We start from the raw sequence: 18368 nt of genomic DNA, 5'->3' as shown, positions 1-18368 counted from the left end.
CCCTCTCATTCTGAGTGGAGAATCGTGCTCAACACTGAGCCATATGTTAATGATAATGATGATTTGGGGAGCCGTACATATAATTAAAATTAAAGAAATGAATAAACGGAAATATTAAAACGTCATCAGTTGTATAAAGATGTGCACTTATAAATTTGAGATTTAAAAGAAAGATTGAAAGATTTAATATATACCTGTGTATCGTTCATTTCTTCAAAGGGTTTGGCCGAGCAGTATGTGAGTACTTCCCAAATGGTGACACCGAATGACCACACATCACTAGCTGGTGAAAATACGCTCTGTAGACAAAATAACTAATGTAAAGAAAAAACTCGTAACATACTTAAGATATTTTATTAGCTTGTACCACCTACCAGATCCATGATACGACGTAAATACGACGGTTTATAGGCGAAAAGCTCGTCGACATGTGTTATATACACAGAGGAAAACAATTTTAATTTATTTTTTAAAAGCTACATCTTCACCGAGTAACTTAGGCTATCTACTTGTATATCTTATCCACGAACTCCCAAATGAAATGAAATGAAATTTATTGTTAAAATAAGTCCTTTTACAATGGTGCTGAGGACCCTGATGTTCGTAAATATCAAATTATTCGAAGTTCAAAAATTCCTCAACTTGGGTGGGTACTTTTGTCGCCGATTTTGAGGGTATTCTACAGACTGCCTCACCGCGCTCGGAGCTGTGAGCGCCCTGCCGTCGGTCGCCCGCCATTGTATTGTCGACCTTTCGCCTATTCGTCGGACATTTTTTCGCTTCGTATTCGCTGCCCGTTTATTCGGAACGGACGATCAATTCGGGTGACAATAATCTTTTTTATTTATTATTTGACTTTGTTCGATCTCGTCATAAAAAGACACGGTGTAAAAGGGCCGCGGCCAAGTGCGTGTGCGCGTCATCATCGCGTGTTGGCGTGGGAGCTGGACTCCAGCAGCTGGGCACAAGAAGATCATCGAAAGGTAGGTGGTTTGTTTGAATTGCCTTTCATTTCGGTGATAGAAGCCTGCCCATTAGAAAGATGGAAACCTTAGAATAAACTCCTTCCACCAGCACCCTACATTCGTTTAAAATACAGTCCACTGAAATCATTCCCCGGGGGAATCTCCCCCACACCTGATTTAAGTTTGATAAACCTGTATCTCAGGATCCTCGCTCTTCCTACTTATAATAAAAATAATTTTAACAATCATGAAGGATATGGATTAATAGAAATTAAAACTAACATGCAAAATAATTGTGTGTGTGTGTATGGGTGAACTCCCAAAGGAACGGGAATAATGCAGATGAAACCACGGACGGCGGCAAGTGGTACAAAAATATGAATCACACTGACCATTAGCAGGCTCTCCCAGGCCATCCATCGTATGGGTATTCGAGATCCGTCGGCCAGGATGTGGTAGTCACCGACAAACTCTTGACAGAACATAGCGTAGTCGGCCACTTTAATGTGAAGATTCTCTGTGACCGTGATGTTTCTGTAATAAAGTTTGAGAATGAATGATGTATTTTTTCAAGTAATTTATTCATCTAATATATAAAATTCTCGTGTCACAGATTTCGTTGCCATACTCCTCCGAAACGGCTTGACCGATTTTGATGAAATTTCTTGTGCTTATCCGGTATCTATGAGAATAGGCCAACATCTATTTTTTATACCACTAATTGTTATTCGAATCGTCCGTGGGTATGGGTAGGGTAGGGTTCGGTAGGGGTAGGGAGGGGTAGGGTAGGGGTAGGGTAGGGGTGGGGTAGAGGTAGGGTAGGGTAGGGGTAAGGTAGGGTAAGGTAGGAGTAGGAGTAGGGGTAGGGTAGGAGTAGAAGTAGGGGTAGGGTAGGGGTAGGATAGGGGTAGTTGCAAGTTTACATCGAGTATCACGCGGACGAAGTCGCGGGCGTCCGCTAATTTAATATAATAACGACTTGGTTTATTTTTCACTTTCCAATTCAAGTAATCTCTAAATACAGAATAATTAAATTTTATAATTAATTTTTCCGTTCATATTGTTCATAAAAAACAAAATATTTTTTTATTTTTAGCCAGTGACTTCGTCCGTGTGGAAATTCTGAAGCACGACATCCTTTGTAATGTTATACGAGTACGGTCATCCCTTGCTCTTGAATTATTCTATTTATTACTGAAAAAAAAAAATCAAGTTATATTAACTCGTAATCCGGGGTACTAGGAGAGTCAGACTTTAATGGGTAAAAAAAAATCCGATATCATCCGCTATAATATAGTATTTTTCAACTTTCCGTTCGTTAACGATGTTCTGAATGATGTAATTAATGATATAGGAATGAACAATAGTTACCGGGCAGCCAGATCTCGATGAACTAACTCGAATTTTTCCAGATACTTCATGCCGCTCGCTATTTGGCAGCCGATGTGAATCAAACTCGAATAACTGAAACAAAAAATAAATATCTTTGTACTTTAACGAAGATACTAATCGCGCGTTACACGCTCTGAGCTGATTAAAGCGAGACCAAAAAAGGGTATATAAGAGAAAATTAATATAAAGAATGCTTTTTACTAAAAATTGGTAGGAAGTTGCAGGGATGACCTTGAGTGTCAGCTGTTGCTTTTTTTTAATAGCCCATTGTAGGACAGACAGACAGATTTTAGAAAGTGATTTAGCTACCACGCTGCTTCAATAGAGAGGGTAGGATGATAAAGTAATGATCACTGCTAGATGTTTATGATCATGATCAGGTCAATAATCTGGAAGACGTGAAAACTCAATACGACCAGGGTCAAGTTAGACTATTTGTACCACTCTAACATCGGTTCAGAAGGCAGGTTATCCTCAGAAGAGCCGACAAAAAACTTTACAGTTACTCAACAACTTCTATTGTTTTAATAAATAATTATTATATTTTATATAATTATTACAATTTCTTTTACTTTTACTTCCTGTGTGATGGTGGAAGATAATCCAATGACCTCCAAGAATATTTATTTATCATTAAGAAATTCACCAATTGTATAGTAATCTCGATTTAGTAAATGTTTTTAAAAACCTTGCTTAAACTTATGCATAACTATCTTGGGGATCTTGTTAAATAAGTGTACACCAAAGAAACTGGACAATTCTTTTGATTGTAATTTTTTATTGAAGAATTGAATAAGAAACTTAGGCTAACTTATGCTTATAATAATACATATCAATCACATGTAAAATGGTGATAAGAATACTTACTGTCTGCATTTGCGCAAAAAAAGCCAACCCTTCTGTCATCAGTCGAGGCAACTAGCGGCGGTAAAATAATTCAGAGATAGTTTTTGCCACTGCATGGCTCAAGAGTTTTCACGGCAAAAGGAACAAATAGGTATGTAACTATCAGTCAGAGAGGCAAACTTGAGCCACTTACCTTGTTTCAGCTTTTTCTGTTACGGCTACTAACTGCGGTCCGTTCTAATTCCCAGGGAGAGCCAAACCGTCTTGCTATCATCTCAACTTATTAATGACGGCTCAATTTTTTTTAAAGATAATTGTAAATCTATAAATAATAGAAGTCGTGATAGCCCAGTGGATATTACCTCTGCTTTCGATTCCGGAGGGTGTGGGTTCGAATCCGGTCCGGGGCATGCACCTCCAACTTTTCATTTGTGTGCATTTTAAGAAATTAAATATCACGTGTCTCAAACGGTAAAGGAAAAACATCGTGAGGAAACCCGTACACCAGATAATTTTCATAACTCTTTGCGTGTGTGAAGTCTGCCAATCCGCATTGGGCCATCGTGGTGGACTATTGGCCTAACCCCTCTCATTCTGAGAGGAGACTCGAGCTCAGCAGTGAGCCGAATATGGGTTGATAATGAAAAATTGTAAATCTATGACTTACTTCAATTTCCGCTCCATCTTCAGAATCGTCGGAAGATGAATAGCATCTCCGCGATCGAGCGCTGCGCACGGGGGCTCTAGGAGGCTCAAACCAAGAACTCGAGCAAGCTGCGGGTGTTTCAACCCTGCACCCCAGGTAGCTTCGCGGGCAAACGCGGCTCTAGACAAATCACATTTTCACATTACTATGCAGTTTGACGGGATAATGAAGACCTAAGTACACCAAGACTGTCCCCATAAATCATTCCATCATATTGGTGAAAATCTATACAGCAGTTTTTGAGTTCAATCACGAACAGTCAGACCGGCGTGGCGGACTGTGTGTGTGTAACTGTGTATATATGAAAGTGTGACTATCTTCTTTCACATAGAGGTAATATAATAATAATATGCTGCCGAATTGTTTTCTGTTTTCGGCTAGGGCGGCTGATCTCATGGTGCGATTAACTATGTACGCGGGAGATATTATAGTGCACAAGCGTATGCACAAGTATAGGTGCACTCTCTTTTCCCTCAATCTTATAGTCCGATGACGACAGACCGTGAAGTATCAGGCGCATGACCTACGGCTTTACGTGCTCTCTGGGGTCAGAGGGTGTACCAACACTGCCAACTTCCCAACTCCATTTAACTTACAAAAAAATCCTAATAACAGCTTATTAGGATTTTTTTGTAAGTTAAATCCCAATAACTTATTTTTTTTTTGTTGGTCCGACCCGGGATTGGAATCCTGGAGCTGATTGTCCGTAGCTGAGCCAGTTAACAACGGAACCAATGAGTCAGTCTTCTACATATAACTACGTACTATAGCCCGATCAAAATAGACATATACTTTTATATTTTTTAATTTTTTTTATCTACCTTTACGTTATTCTTTACAAGATGTTAATTTACAGGCATGTAAGGGAGACTCTCAAATGAAATCTCTAAAAGTCCATTTTCCAGTAACATTTTTGGATTTTTTGGACAATCGTTTATTTAGGATAAATATTGTAGATCAGTTAAATATCTATTTAAATATTCTTATATTTTTTCTTTAATATTTTCATTCAAATGTTAGCTGCAACTGTATCTATACTAATATTATAAATGCGAAAGTAAGTCTGTCTGTCTGTCCATCTGACTGTCTTTCTGTCTGTCTGTCTGTCTGTTCGTCTATCCGACTGTATGTCTGTCTGTTACCTTTTTACGGCTAAAAGGCTGAACCGATTAAGATAAATTTAGGTATAATTGTAAATGTGACCTTGGAACAATCCATGGTACTTTTTGAACCTAAAATAAAAATAGAAGATGAAATTTTAAAAATTTGTTTACAAAATAAAAAAAAAAAATATAATACAATTCAAGAATTTTTAAAATTCAACCCCTAAAGTGGTGAAATAGGGGTTGAAGTTTACATTGATTTCCATGTGGACGAAGTCGCGGGTGTCCGCTAGCTTTCCATAAAATGTACACGTTAATATGAGGTATGAGGTGAGTATTATGAGGTGCGTTCTTAACGTGGTTACACCGGTAAGCATACTCCACGGTATGTTTTATTGATAAATCAGGTCCCATTGGTCTTATAGACATCACATACGTGCATGTAAATTTTCAGCATGCTATTTAGATATTGGGCTATTTTGACGGGCTACTAGCAGTGGCGTGCATAAGGTTTCTAAGTAGGGTATGCACTAAAGTAAAAATTGGAAAATTCCTTGTCCAACTATGTATTGTGGTCCAACATATGTTTGTATCGTCCTTAGGGTAGGCAGTACATTTTTGCATCTATGAAGTGCACACCACTGGCTACTAGTGACTAAAAAAAGCTTACTTGATATTGCTAGGGCAGCCTCGCCATAAAGTCTTGACGACAACAAGGCGGCGGCGGTGGCCAGTTGGCAACTCCTCGTCGCTCAGCTCCTCGATACCATCCGTTTCGCAGATCTGGAGCTGAAACAATAACGAACATTGTAATACCGTTTCACAAGAAATCACTGGGCAACCAAGTTCTGTGTTTCTTTTTTGTCTCCTCCTTTCGGTTTGTACACGGCATCGTACCGGAACGCTAAATCGCTTGGCTGTACGTCTATGCCAGTAGGGTGGTAACTAGGTACGGCCAAAGCCTCTTACTAGCCAGACCTGGACCAATTAAGAAAAGAATTTCGGTTTTCAGCGGTGAAGAATAAACCTCCTGTCTTTTAATATAAATTTAATAGATATAGAAAAAGTAGAGAGAATTGGAAAATGACCAACTATACCTATTCTATTTATTGCCATTATTGCCTATTTTCTACATCAATGTTAATTTTATTTAAAAGGCCCTCAGAAAAAACCAACATTACGCCAAATAATATTAAGTTCAGTAATTTTCTAATTTTCCTGTTACCAAAGAGTTTCATACATAGCCATTTTTGAACACTTATTATGCATATCATTCCACGGTAGATAATCTGGGATAAAATTACGGATAAAACACCCTTTAGCTTAATGGATTAATTCTCTTTGACTGTGACATGTCTTTATACAGTAAAGATGAAATTACACTTTTAACAAGCCTACTTAATTAGCCTCATTCGTTGCATTAGTATCATTTTAACTGTTATATACGATTTAATCTTTTTAACGGAGCCATTTATGATAGAATTTTTTAACCATTTTCCTAGTTTCACTCTTTTGTGTAGTTGTTGTAGGGTCAACCCAAAATTTTTGTTTCGGTGCATCGTCAATATCGGCTTATAAACAAACAAAAATTTAACGCTTTCTTTGTAAGTGTAACGTCCACACAGTGTGTGAACCCTGTGAGGAAGCTTAATTTCACATGCAGAGTTTTAAAAGATAAGCGAAGAATACTGTTGTCTATCATTGAAACCAACACAGCTAGGCACCAGGGTCATATAAACTTGACTTAGCTTGACAAAACCGCTAGTAAAGTAAGTATATTGGAAACTAGCGGATTTAGTTTTTCAGAAATCTCTCGGTAACCATGGATATTTCCAGAATAAAAAGTCTATGTGTTAATCCATGCTATAATATAACTCAATACCAAATTTCAGCTAATTCGGTTCAGTAGTCGAGGCGTGAAAGCGTAACCAATATTCATATAATCAAAATCATCAGTTTTCGCAAATCTCGGGAATCCATGGACTTTTTCGGGATAAAAATTAGTCTATGTGTTAATCCAGAGTAAAATCTATTTATTTTCTATCTTTTCTTTATGTAGGATCTTTAATAAGAAACAGTAACGTAACCGGGGGATTTAAGCGAGCGTAGAAGCTCTGCCTGAGTCAAACCCGATGGCTAGAAGAACGCAATGACACATAACATTTCTCTGAGGGCGACTCTGTGAAACTCGTATCTCAGTTAGAGAGCCATTATTGGGATAGACGTATTTTGTGAGTCAAATCAATCAGATTTGATATCCTCGGGGACATAGTTGGAATGTACGTCCTAACGACGTATATAAAACAGATTAAAGCATCAAGTCAACGTTAGTGTAGTTTTTATGCAACGCTAGTCACGTAGCCACCCGTAATGGATTGGAGAATCGCTAGTGTGAAAGGACTCTTTGGGCACACCTGACAAGCCGCGATGAAGCGCGTGTTGTGAAGCGGCGTTGTCAGTAACTGTAGACCTGTACACTACTATAAACATTGCTGCAGTTTAAATAAAGTTGAAAATCAATTAACATCGAATTTGTAAGAGGTGACGAGAACATAGGTGTTATTTAATTTACGACTTTATTGTGACGGTAATAATGTCAATTATACTTAAACAGTTACACACCGCATTGCCATTTCTCCTCAGTTGTACGCCGACCCTTAGAGGTTAGGGCTACGTAATATCAAAACAGTGAGATCGATATTTGCACACGTAACTTCTATATTTATAAATATACGAGTATAGTATAAATATAGTAAATGTTTTACAAAAAACCAATCTCATACTCATATTCAAAGAAAATAATGTTTATTGTATATGAAAGTGGTTTTACTTTACGCTTAAGAAAATAACTGTTTTAATTTAATATTCTCGGTTCTTAAGCCGCACGCTCAAATTTAAAAAGAAAGGATTTAAAAATTTACATTTTTATTCCGCGGCACGAAGGGAAGTTCCCAAGGAAATAGTTCTTAAGCACGTAAATAGTGTAGAAGGTAGAGAATTTCCTGTATATTTCACAAAAGCCTACTTTGGCCCAGTTCCTAAGTTTACCGAGCGTGGAAAATGGCTTTACGTCTAACGGATTTGCAAATCTTGGGAAAAAGCTCTTCTACAATCCAGGAGTCCAAGCTTATAATACTGTTGCATTGTCATACAAAATAATAATTTACTTCTTCATTTCGTACCTAAATCTCGTTTACGAGTATTATGAATTGGATTCTTCAAATGTGAGTAATATGATTCTACAAGAGCTCAACTTATAAGAACTGTATTTTGATGTTTGAAAGTTTAGAAATCGTACCTATGCTGTGATTATTTTGATTAGTTTATAAGTTTGGTTGCAGTAAAATATATGTATTTGTTTATTCCAGTCACACGTGTGTTTGTTACATACATTTTAAAAATCTGAAACATAACAAATATATCTATCCATTTTTCATTTGAAATGTTAGTGAATAAAAATTTCTGTGATATCCTGCACAACCTTACCATTTTTTAAAGTATAATTACGAATCGTTCGTATGGGGGTTAAAAAAAGTGCCGTTTTTAGACTATGGCGAAGCCAAGGAAGGGTAATTAATGATTTTGGCAGTCTATGTATGTATTAGGGATGTTGCGGATGCTGACTTATCACATCAGCGGATGTGAATGCGGATGCAGAGTTTTGAAGGCTGACATCCGCGGATGCGGATGCAAAAAAGAATAGCCAAATATCAAGAAATAATTGTGTCACTCACAGAACAGAAAACCGTGGCGGTGTCACATATTATCAACACATAACACTGCTATTACTATACTGCATACTATAGAATAATTTGTTGAAAATCTGAGATTACTGAAAAATATTAAAACTTTCTGTTAAAATTAAACGGCTCTCATGGAAAGTTAGTTTCGCGTCGCTTGGTAATTATTTTCTCTCCACCGTCGATATGGATACCTCGTAATCACTTTTAAGTTTACAAATTTACTTTAAACAGAGACTTTGGTACTTGAATAAAATTTTTAATTTAGAAATTGTGGTTACGTTTATTCGACGAAAATCGTTGATCAGAGTCATCATAGTCTAGTCATTATTTATTTTTAAAGTTTTTATTATGTTTATAAAAGCTGATCATAGTGTTCAGTTGTAATTTTTGAATCTATTTAAATCGTTATATCTTTAAAACGACTATTACCAAAAAAATATTGAGAACTTTTTCATATGATCTACAATTTTTATCTGAACTAATTTTATGAAAAGGCTTACTTTTTTTTATAAAAATTGTAAAAACCCTATTTTTTAAACTTTGACCTAGAGTATTTTTTTCAGGTACCGGATCAATGAGAACTTTTTATATTTCATATATATTTTAAACAGTATAACCAATTTTCAGCTTTATGGGAATTAATAGCTTTACTAATTTACTTTAGGTGATAAATTGACCGGGCTTTAATTGCAACTAATTTAGCACAGTCAATACATTGAAAATAGAGTCATTGATTTAGTTATTGTATAAAATATATTACGCAGATCAACTTCAACCGGCGTCTTTTTATCCCTGAGTAACTTAATATGGAAAAGGGTGCCAAGATAAAAGGAAAGGGTAGTTATGATTCCACTCACATCCCCTAACGTCGAGAGGGTTTGCGTGTGATTCGATGACTGTTTTAAAAGGTAAGGTTTATTTAAAACTTTGGAGAGGTTGTTGTCAGAAAGATATTTGATCTATTTTACCAGAAAACGTACGTGGGAAAACTTTACGGACGGGAAAATATATTTTATTTTCTAGAAAACTTACACTAACAGATGCCCCGCGGTTTCACCCGCGTAGTAGTATGTTATTCGGTGAAGATGTAGCTTTCTATTGGTAAAAGATTTTTAAATTTTTTAATAGGTCTAGAAATTACCTCCTTCAAAAACTCACAAAATCTACCTCCTTATAATATCAGTAAAGATGTCAATAAAATGTTGAATAAGTTCTATGTGAACATTATATTTATTTCTTCGGGACAAAAAAAAAGGCAATCAAGCACCCCAAATATTGAGGGAGACACTGTTTAGATTAGGTCAAGTGCAATAAAATTGTGCTCGAGTTTTTATAGGGGCGTGGAAATAATATAAATGTTTTTTCTCGAACGCTACGAGTAAGCTAAAACGAGGTGATAAATATCCTTATAATGGTCTTGTATAATGTTGAGGACTATGAAAATAATTTACTAAATTAAATAGTTTAGAATGATATCTAGCACTTCTTTTTTTATTTCAATGTAGCTCTGCAGTACATTTAGCTATAAGTAATATATGTTTGTCTCTCATTTATATATTTATCTTTTTTTAAATTTTCAACAATATTTATATTAAAATATTATACAAAACACTATAAAAAATTTATAAAAAAAATAAACCCTCCCGGTGCGGGATATTTGAGTGCCCAAGCAACCGGTGGTCAGGGCTCCAGGGTGAGGAACCTCCTCACAATACGCTCCGTCTCAAGAATCACTGCCTTCTGTATCCAACTCTTGATCCAACAGTTAAGTGAAAGCATTTTAAGATGTTGGTCGAAGCTTTTCCCTATAAGACCATTGACTGAAACAACCATCGGAACAATAATAGTTGACTCAACATTATTATTATAATTTTCACGAAATAACGCAAAACATTTGTGTAAGTTATTAATATACTCTTATCTATTGTAATATATGCTTTAATGTATATAAACTGAACCTATATGATACCAAAGACAAATGCGGTAGGATAAAAATTCCCTCTATCTTTGTCGAGAGTTGAAGTGATATCATTATTCTAAGAGTCTGACAGCATCCTAGCTTCTTATATATGAACAATGCTTATCATTTGTTAATGGTTATGGTAGTACTTATAATATGTGTGATCTAACCATTACACAATAAGATCTATGAGAGCTCAGTGGATATGACCTCTGCCTTCGATTCGGAGGGCATAGATTCGAATTTGGTCCGAGGCATGCACCTCTAACTTTTCAGTAATGTGCATTTTAAGAAATTAAATCACGCGTATCAAACGGTGAAGGAAACCTATTGATGATACCTGAGAATGTTCTTAATTCTCTAAATTCTCTAAACTCTCTTAATTTAAATACAAGGAGATGCACACGACTTTGCCTGCGTAGAACATTTCTTCACAGAACAGTTGTTCATTAAAAAGTTCCGCCATTTCCGGCAACAACTATCGTTTTATTTCAACCAATTAAACATAACCTTGTAAATCTATACTTAAATATTTCTCTTCAAATCAGAAAGAAAGAAAGAACAAACATTTATTTTAAAAATTGAGTCGCTACATTAACACTATTGTCTGATACTCAGATCGCCATAGACAAGTCAAACCCCAAAAGTAGTCCCAAACATCAGAACACCACGGTCATATTTGCCAAAACGGTGGATCCTTAGCATTGTGCTGATTGTACCAAGCAAATATCCATAATCTGGCTATTAATTGGTAATAACTAAAAAACCAATTAAGTAGTTTCTGAGACTATCGCAAACAGATAGATAGACGTGATAGATGACTTTGTTTGTAAAATATGTATAGATATTCGTAGTGCAAGGATATAAAATAGTGTCTTGCTCGCGCTCAGATGGAGTTTATAAAATGAAATTTCCAATTATTTTTCCGAATGATCTGAACAAATATTAGATACATCGTAAATAATATAGTAAAAGTATAAAATAAACGTTCGTCCATTAAGAGAGGCGAGGCGAGCCGGGAGAGGTGGAGGCGGGCGCCCGGTAAGTGTGAGCAGATTGCATTTTCTTGCTACGGCCAGTAATCAATTTTTATGAGCATTTTTGTAGCCCCGTGCCCTCTGCGCCCCTCCGCCCGGGCAACGTGCTAACTTTCCCCTCCGGTGAGGTGCATTCGGTGGTAAAGACGCGACAGGGACGCAAAATGCGACAAAGCGACTTTTTTACCAAGTAAATGCTTTTCGGTACTTCATAGCCTTTCGGTAGCTTTGAAACTTTTGATGACCTCTCTGACGTACTTGGATTCCCAGCTCGGATTAGTTTAAGAATTGAATAATTTTTAAGTTAATAAGGCGTCGACTGTTACTAATTAACACTACATACTACTACTACTACAATTTTTCATGTATCAGGAACGGCATTTTCAGTGGAAGATAGAGAAGGTTATTGAGTAATACATAGGATACTAATCCCAGAAAAGTCCGCGGGATTTGTGAAAAATGAATTGCAAGCGGACGAAGTCATGAGCGTACACTAGTAATAAATTAATAATAAATATAAGTTTACCATTTCGATTGTAGAAACAGTTTAATAAAGTGTCTTTTACTGCTCGCAAAACAGCGCAATGTTAGCGTGTCTCAAAACCGTACCTTAACTTTCGTTCGAAATAATTAACTCCATGGAATTTAATCTAGTAAAACTTAATTTAACAAAATTTCTGCGGAATTTCACTTTGTTACGTCACGGTTATAATACACGATGGCTTACACATCTATTGGTCACAAGCAGGTAGGCGGTCCCCCAAAGTTTGCAGAACTTTGATACTGCTCTCCTGAATTTAATTAATTCTGTTATAAGTACTTACTACCTACAAAGTCTACCCTCGCGTCTCTGTTGTTGTCTAAATTGCTATTACAAAGAGCAAGAATGTAATGTGTGTATGTAAGTTATATTCTCTGATACTGCAATGTTCATATTTGTAAAAATCATTTAAAATATAGGTACATTATTTTCAATGGATATAAATAATAGTACTCGGTAACTTGAAAAATATATATTTTTTTTAAAAAGAATATTTGCCATATTTTTATATGACCAATATTCCCGTTCCCCTCCAACTAGTCGGGAAAGGCTGTGCTAGGAGTGGGTACGACAATAGACCAACGAGGCGGGGATTGAACCACCACCCTTCGGTGATGAGTCCGACCGCTCTTACCGTTGATCTATTGAGGCTTCTAATAGGTACTAAATTGTAAGTTATAAGTTTAACTTTCGACTGTGTTATCAGTTTGTAATTATTTTAAAAGGTAAAAAAGATTTTACATTATCAAAACATTGATATAGAATAAGTCTTTCTGCCGCTCGCTCATAAATATATTTGCTTTGTTCTTTATACATTAAAATTAGCTTTAGCGATAGCGAGTAATTAATTAATATTCCGTGTGGGCTCGTACGTAGTACGTAGCAATCTACGCACTTGCTACGCACGGCGTAGGCGCTACGATAAAACTTACAAGACATAAACATATTCCGTGCGGCGCAAGACCTAAATCTATAGTAATATTTTAAAGAGGCATAGTTTGTGGTTTTGTCGTAATTTCTATATCTACTGAACTGATTAAAAAAAGTCTTTCACTAATAGAAAATCACATTAGTTGTGTCATAGGACATTTTTCATCCCCGCATTTCTATGGGAACGGTAACTAAGCGGATGAAACCGCGGGGTGTCGGTTAGTACTTTAGAAAGAGGTAAAGTTTGTGAGGTTGAGGTTATTTCTGGATTTACTGAACTGATTTCAAAAATCCTTTTTCTACTAGAAAGCCACGTTGTTTGTGAGTGTCACAGGCTATATATTACTCAAGTATTCATACAGGAATGGGAACTACGCAGGTGAAACCGTGAGGCGTTTGCTTAGTAATAGATGAATGTACAACCCTGGCTTAGATGGGGTGTTCTGATAGTCTTAGTAATGAAATGTAAAATCAATTATTACAACCAACATTCAGTGCTTTATTTTGTTGTTTTTCTTATTTTTAGGGTCTCGTATCTCAAAAAAAAAAACGGTTCTCGTAGTTTTGACGTTTGCCTGTTAAAACTTAAACTCAGATCTACAGATGATTGAAGCTGTAAAAAAGGCTAAAACTATACTATACTCTTCACTCTTAAGGGAATCAAAATTTACTTCCCTTTGACCTATAATATATATCTATCTATATAATTTGGCAAGATTTTGGATAAGTTGACTTCTGAAACATTGTTATTATAATAGTTGTTTAGTGTGACATCACAAAGTTCTATTACATAAATTAATTGAACCCAGGAGTTCATCTGTTCGCTAATCAAATAATAATAAATCAAATGCCCGGGTGGGTGTCATCTACTATTTAAAAATGCAAATGTTCCGTTTGCGTGGCGCACGCTCAAGCCAATAGCAATTTATTAATTTTTAGGGTACCGTCGTCAAATGAACCAGAGTATATGAGTAGAAGAAACTTGTACTATTATTATTTTTATTCTTTACAAGTTAGCCCTTGACTACAATCTTACCTGATGGTAAGTGATGATGCAATCTAAGATAGAAGCAGGCTAACTTGTTAGGAGGAAGATGAAAATCTACACTCCATTCGGTTTCTACACGACATCGTACCGGAACGCTAAATCGCTTGGCGATTCGTCTTTGCCTCCCACCAGCCAGACCTAGACCAATTAAGAAAACCTCAATCAGCCCAGACGGGGATCGAACCCAGGACCTCCGTCTTGTAAATCCACCGCGCATACCACTGCGCCACGGAGGTCGTCAAGTAAGTTCGCTTCCATCTCAGACTACATCGTCACTTGAAGTTTCAATTCAAGTTAGCCCTGATCTAAATATCAGGTGAGATCGCACCTGATGTTTAGATCAGGGCTAACTTGAATTGAAACTTGAAAAAGGAACCTTTAGCGCTTCGCCTTATCCTTTACTAAACAGATCATTAGTAGTAGAAGGTTGTAATTTCGCATGCTTCTACTTGTTTATCACACAGTGTGAGATGTTATGTATAGGTATTTAAAAATATTGTAGGAGTGTTAAGCTAAGTCCAATTTAGGGACCATTTTGTGAAATATTTAGTTTTAAAGTGCTAAAATTTGTTAGTGTCATTTGTCCCTCTGGAGGCTACAATGTTTATGGATACCAGGACATAATCATAATAGTAGTAGAAATCATACAGTGAAATAAAAAGGAAAACTAACACGGCTAAGTAGGAATGAAAATTTAAGGTTGTCACCCACGAAACATTAAGCGCTTAAGCTGCGCCGTAGACGACAATAACTACCATTCTAATTGGAATTGATTGCGTACTACAGAACCCTACACAGCGCGTAGCCTGACACTCACTTATCCAGGCTTTTTATAATACAGATTGTACGCCAACCATATGCTCTTTTATAAAAAATTGCCGGGCGTTATGGGGCTATCACGGAAAATAGCACATTGAAAAATTGCTTGTGTGTAACAATGTAGTAAATTGGTAATCTTGACGCCGCACTACATCCTCGTTATACAAGAGCTACAACTCAGTGACAGCTTTTGTATAACAACCACAATGGAGCCTAAATTAATATTATGAAAACGGTTTTATTTTGAATTATGTACTATGCATACAAATTTGGTTGGGGAAAAAGTAATCCATATTTGTTACGTGATTTTCAAGACTTTATTTAACATGGTTCGGATTGTCCAAAATTGTCGGCACCAAAATTTACGTCATTAGCTGTTATAGTATCGGGACCATCATTACAATTTCAGACACAGTATGCATTTTCACCTTTATGCAAGTAAAACTGTGAATTGTGACGAATTATTATATTATTAATTATATTGATGTTTATTAACACCCTGTATATCAAAACTATAGTATATAATGACGTCATATCCACTGGGCGGATATGACGTCTGCCTTCGATTCGGAGGAAGTAGGTTCGAATGCGGTAGTATGCACCTTTCAAATTTTCAGTTATGTGCATTTTAAAGGTGGAATTATATTTCATATTTCTCTGACGTGTCGTGTGGTGACACATCAGAACATAATCGGTATCATACATTTTGTATGCGACACAGCAGAAACCATCACATGTCACAACACATACGTGTATCGTTAAGGATTTTAAGATTTTACAAGTTTGAAAATTTATTTTATGAAGATATGAAAATACGGACATCGTAAATGGTACCAAAACCTATATCAAATTTGACAAAAATATTAATATCTATTATCATTAATTATTACGAGGGGCGTTCAATAAATTCTCGGTATCAGGGTGATGTTACTCACGATAGGCAATTTTATTATCTCATTAGCTAAAGACATTTTTTAAAGGTATAAATATAAAATTTCATTAAATTATCTTCATTGCTATGCAAGATATCATTTCGCAAACACAACTAAGAAGACCGATTCCACAATGTTGAAAAAAAACGAGCACCGCGCCGTGATGAAATTCCTTACAAAATAAGGAAAAGTCCAGATTCTGCTCCTTCATTATCCACTGTTCAGAAATGGTCTAGTGAATTCAAACGGGGTAGAGAGAGTATCTAGTGAATTCAAACGGAGTAAGAGAGATCTTAGTGGTAAGCATTTTTCCGACGACGAAGAGTTGAAGGCGGCAATTGACGAACAATTTTTAGGCACAGAAGAAATATAGTTTTTAGAGGGTGTAGAAAAGTTACTTTCCCGATCAAATAAATGTATTGAGGTTATGGGGTACATAGAAAAATAAATTTTATTTCCTAATCCGTACATACTTTTCTATATAGCCCGGAGCAAATCTTGTAACGTTAAAAGTACAGCTGGTATTGTTAATAAGATCACGTCATACTGTTTTATTTTCTAAGAATTTCGCATGGGAAGCGCTTTTGCCCTATTCTCTCTTATAATGCCTAGGGGCGAACACGCAAATAAAGGCACGTGTTATTGTTGTATTTTCATTATAAAAGGACAAACATAGTGAATTTGTAACCGCGGCCGACTCTTCTGAAGTGCCTTGTTTGTTATTCTTTTGATGCACTCTGTTTAAGTTGACATGTCTCTTTTTAAGAGCTTCGAGAAATATTTAAAGATAATAAATGTTAAGGATGCGTTATTGTTCTGCCTAAAAAATTAAGTGAATTTATATTTTAAATGTAAAGTAAGTAAATAAGTAAAGTTTCACGTCTGAACTATAAACAGTTGAAGAGTACTTCTTTTAAGAAAAAAATCGCACTTTTGTTAAGGCATATTATAAGTAAAGATCTCTGTCTTTAAAGGATATGTATTAGACACACTACGTTAATCATACAAATATTAGAAACGCGAAAGTTTGTTTGACACAATTTATGGTAAACTTAATTTTACGTACGATCTAAAAAAATATCGTTTATCAAGCTTCTTCTTTCTCTTCATTTAGAGTTAGTTATTTTTTTACCGCTATTATTTTAAAAGTTACATATACGTCTTTTTCTTTTTCAAAAAAGTGAATTGTATGATGTAATGATAATATATTTCCAAAACGTATTTAAGCAGAATTAAGAATAAATAGGAAATAATGACAATGACAATAAAACGAATGTCAGGACATACGGAGAACTTTGTATATATTTTTTTATATTTATGTCTTCAATAAATAAGTAAAAAATATGTATTATATATAAAAAAACATCAAAATTCCAGTAAAAACTCCGGTTACATACAAGCATGGATGACTTCTTTAAGAACCTCAAGCAAAAATTATCATTTGAAAATTTGAATGAACTACTAACCGGTAAATACAAAATGATATTGAGGGCCGGTTTGCCTTCTGATAAGTGTTAGATGGCTTATTCACAAGTTTTGTCTTTGTCATTTGACATAGATTTAGTTACATATCTATAGAACAGGCGCTATGAGGATTTGATGGGCCTAATATGAGGACCACATTCTGTTTTATTGAGAATATAAAATTGATTCTTAACATTAAAGACACTAATAGGTTTAATTAAAGACTGTGAACAAAATGTAGTCCTCATATCCTCACAGCACTTGGTCTAAAATCTAAAACTTACGCTTAGAGCCTTAGACTATCACACACAGAAACAGTCTCTACAACTTTTTAAGTTATAACTTCGAGTGATTATAGAATTAATATAATATATTAAAATATTGTTTATATTAATATGTAGCGCTCACGATTCATTAGAACACAGACGAGAATCTTCAGTGAAAAAGTTGAGAATGCGGTACTTGAGTCACCCTTGACACCATTTCTCTACATTAAAGTTCCAATTTGCGCGTCAAATTAAAAGTAATATAAGGTTTTCTTTAAATAATTTTTTCAGATCAAGAATTTGACGAAGTCAGCGCGAAAGAGTCAAAGGAAAACATTCGTCCGGACACTAGCAGTGACCCAACAGATGACAACCAGGATGATAAACCATGTTACGGAGTTCTACAAAAGCCAAATTTAGCTCCAAATCAGACAACAGTGAAGAAAAACATCGATGACACCTCATATACAGAAAGCAGCTCTAGCCAAAAGACTGAAGAGTCTCCCAATGCGCCTGAAATGAAGCCAACAGACCCCGCCGTTGATTTAGGACTGTTGCTTTAATACATTTGTTATGAATTAGCAACCGTATACAAAGTTATAGCTATTGAAGGAAT

General features: G+C 35.7%; 1 protein-coding gene across 1 annotated transcript in view; it reads right to left on the bottom strand.

The window, feature by feature from the left end:
* Positions 1-18368, bottom strand: part of LOC112050910 (epithelial discoidin domain-containing receptor 1-like) — a gene marked incomplete in the record, with an annotated part of 206879 nt that overhangs the window by 12423 nt on the left and 176088 nt on the right. The window contains 5 exon segments of the mRNA XM_052890627.1: positions 195-299; positions 1358-1499; positions 2337-2429; positions 3871-4029; positions 5683-5801. Coding sequence (XP_052746587.1) covers positions 195-299; positions 1358-1499; positions 2337-2429; positions 3871-4029; positions 5683-5801 — 618 coding nt within the window.

This window comes from Bicyclus anynana, chromosome Z (assembly GCF_947172395.1).
Source record: "Bicyclus anynana chromosome Z, ilBicAnyn1.1, whole genome shotgun sequence".
In the NCBI taxonomy this organism is placed as follows: domain Eukaryota; kingdom Metazoa; phylum Arthropoda; class Insecta; order Lepidoptera; family Nymphalidae; genus Bicyclus; species Bicyclus anynana.
The sequence above is the reverse complement of the archived record's forward strand: the minus strand, read 5'-3'. Positions and strand labels throughout refer to the sequence as shown.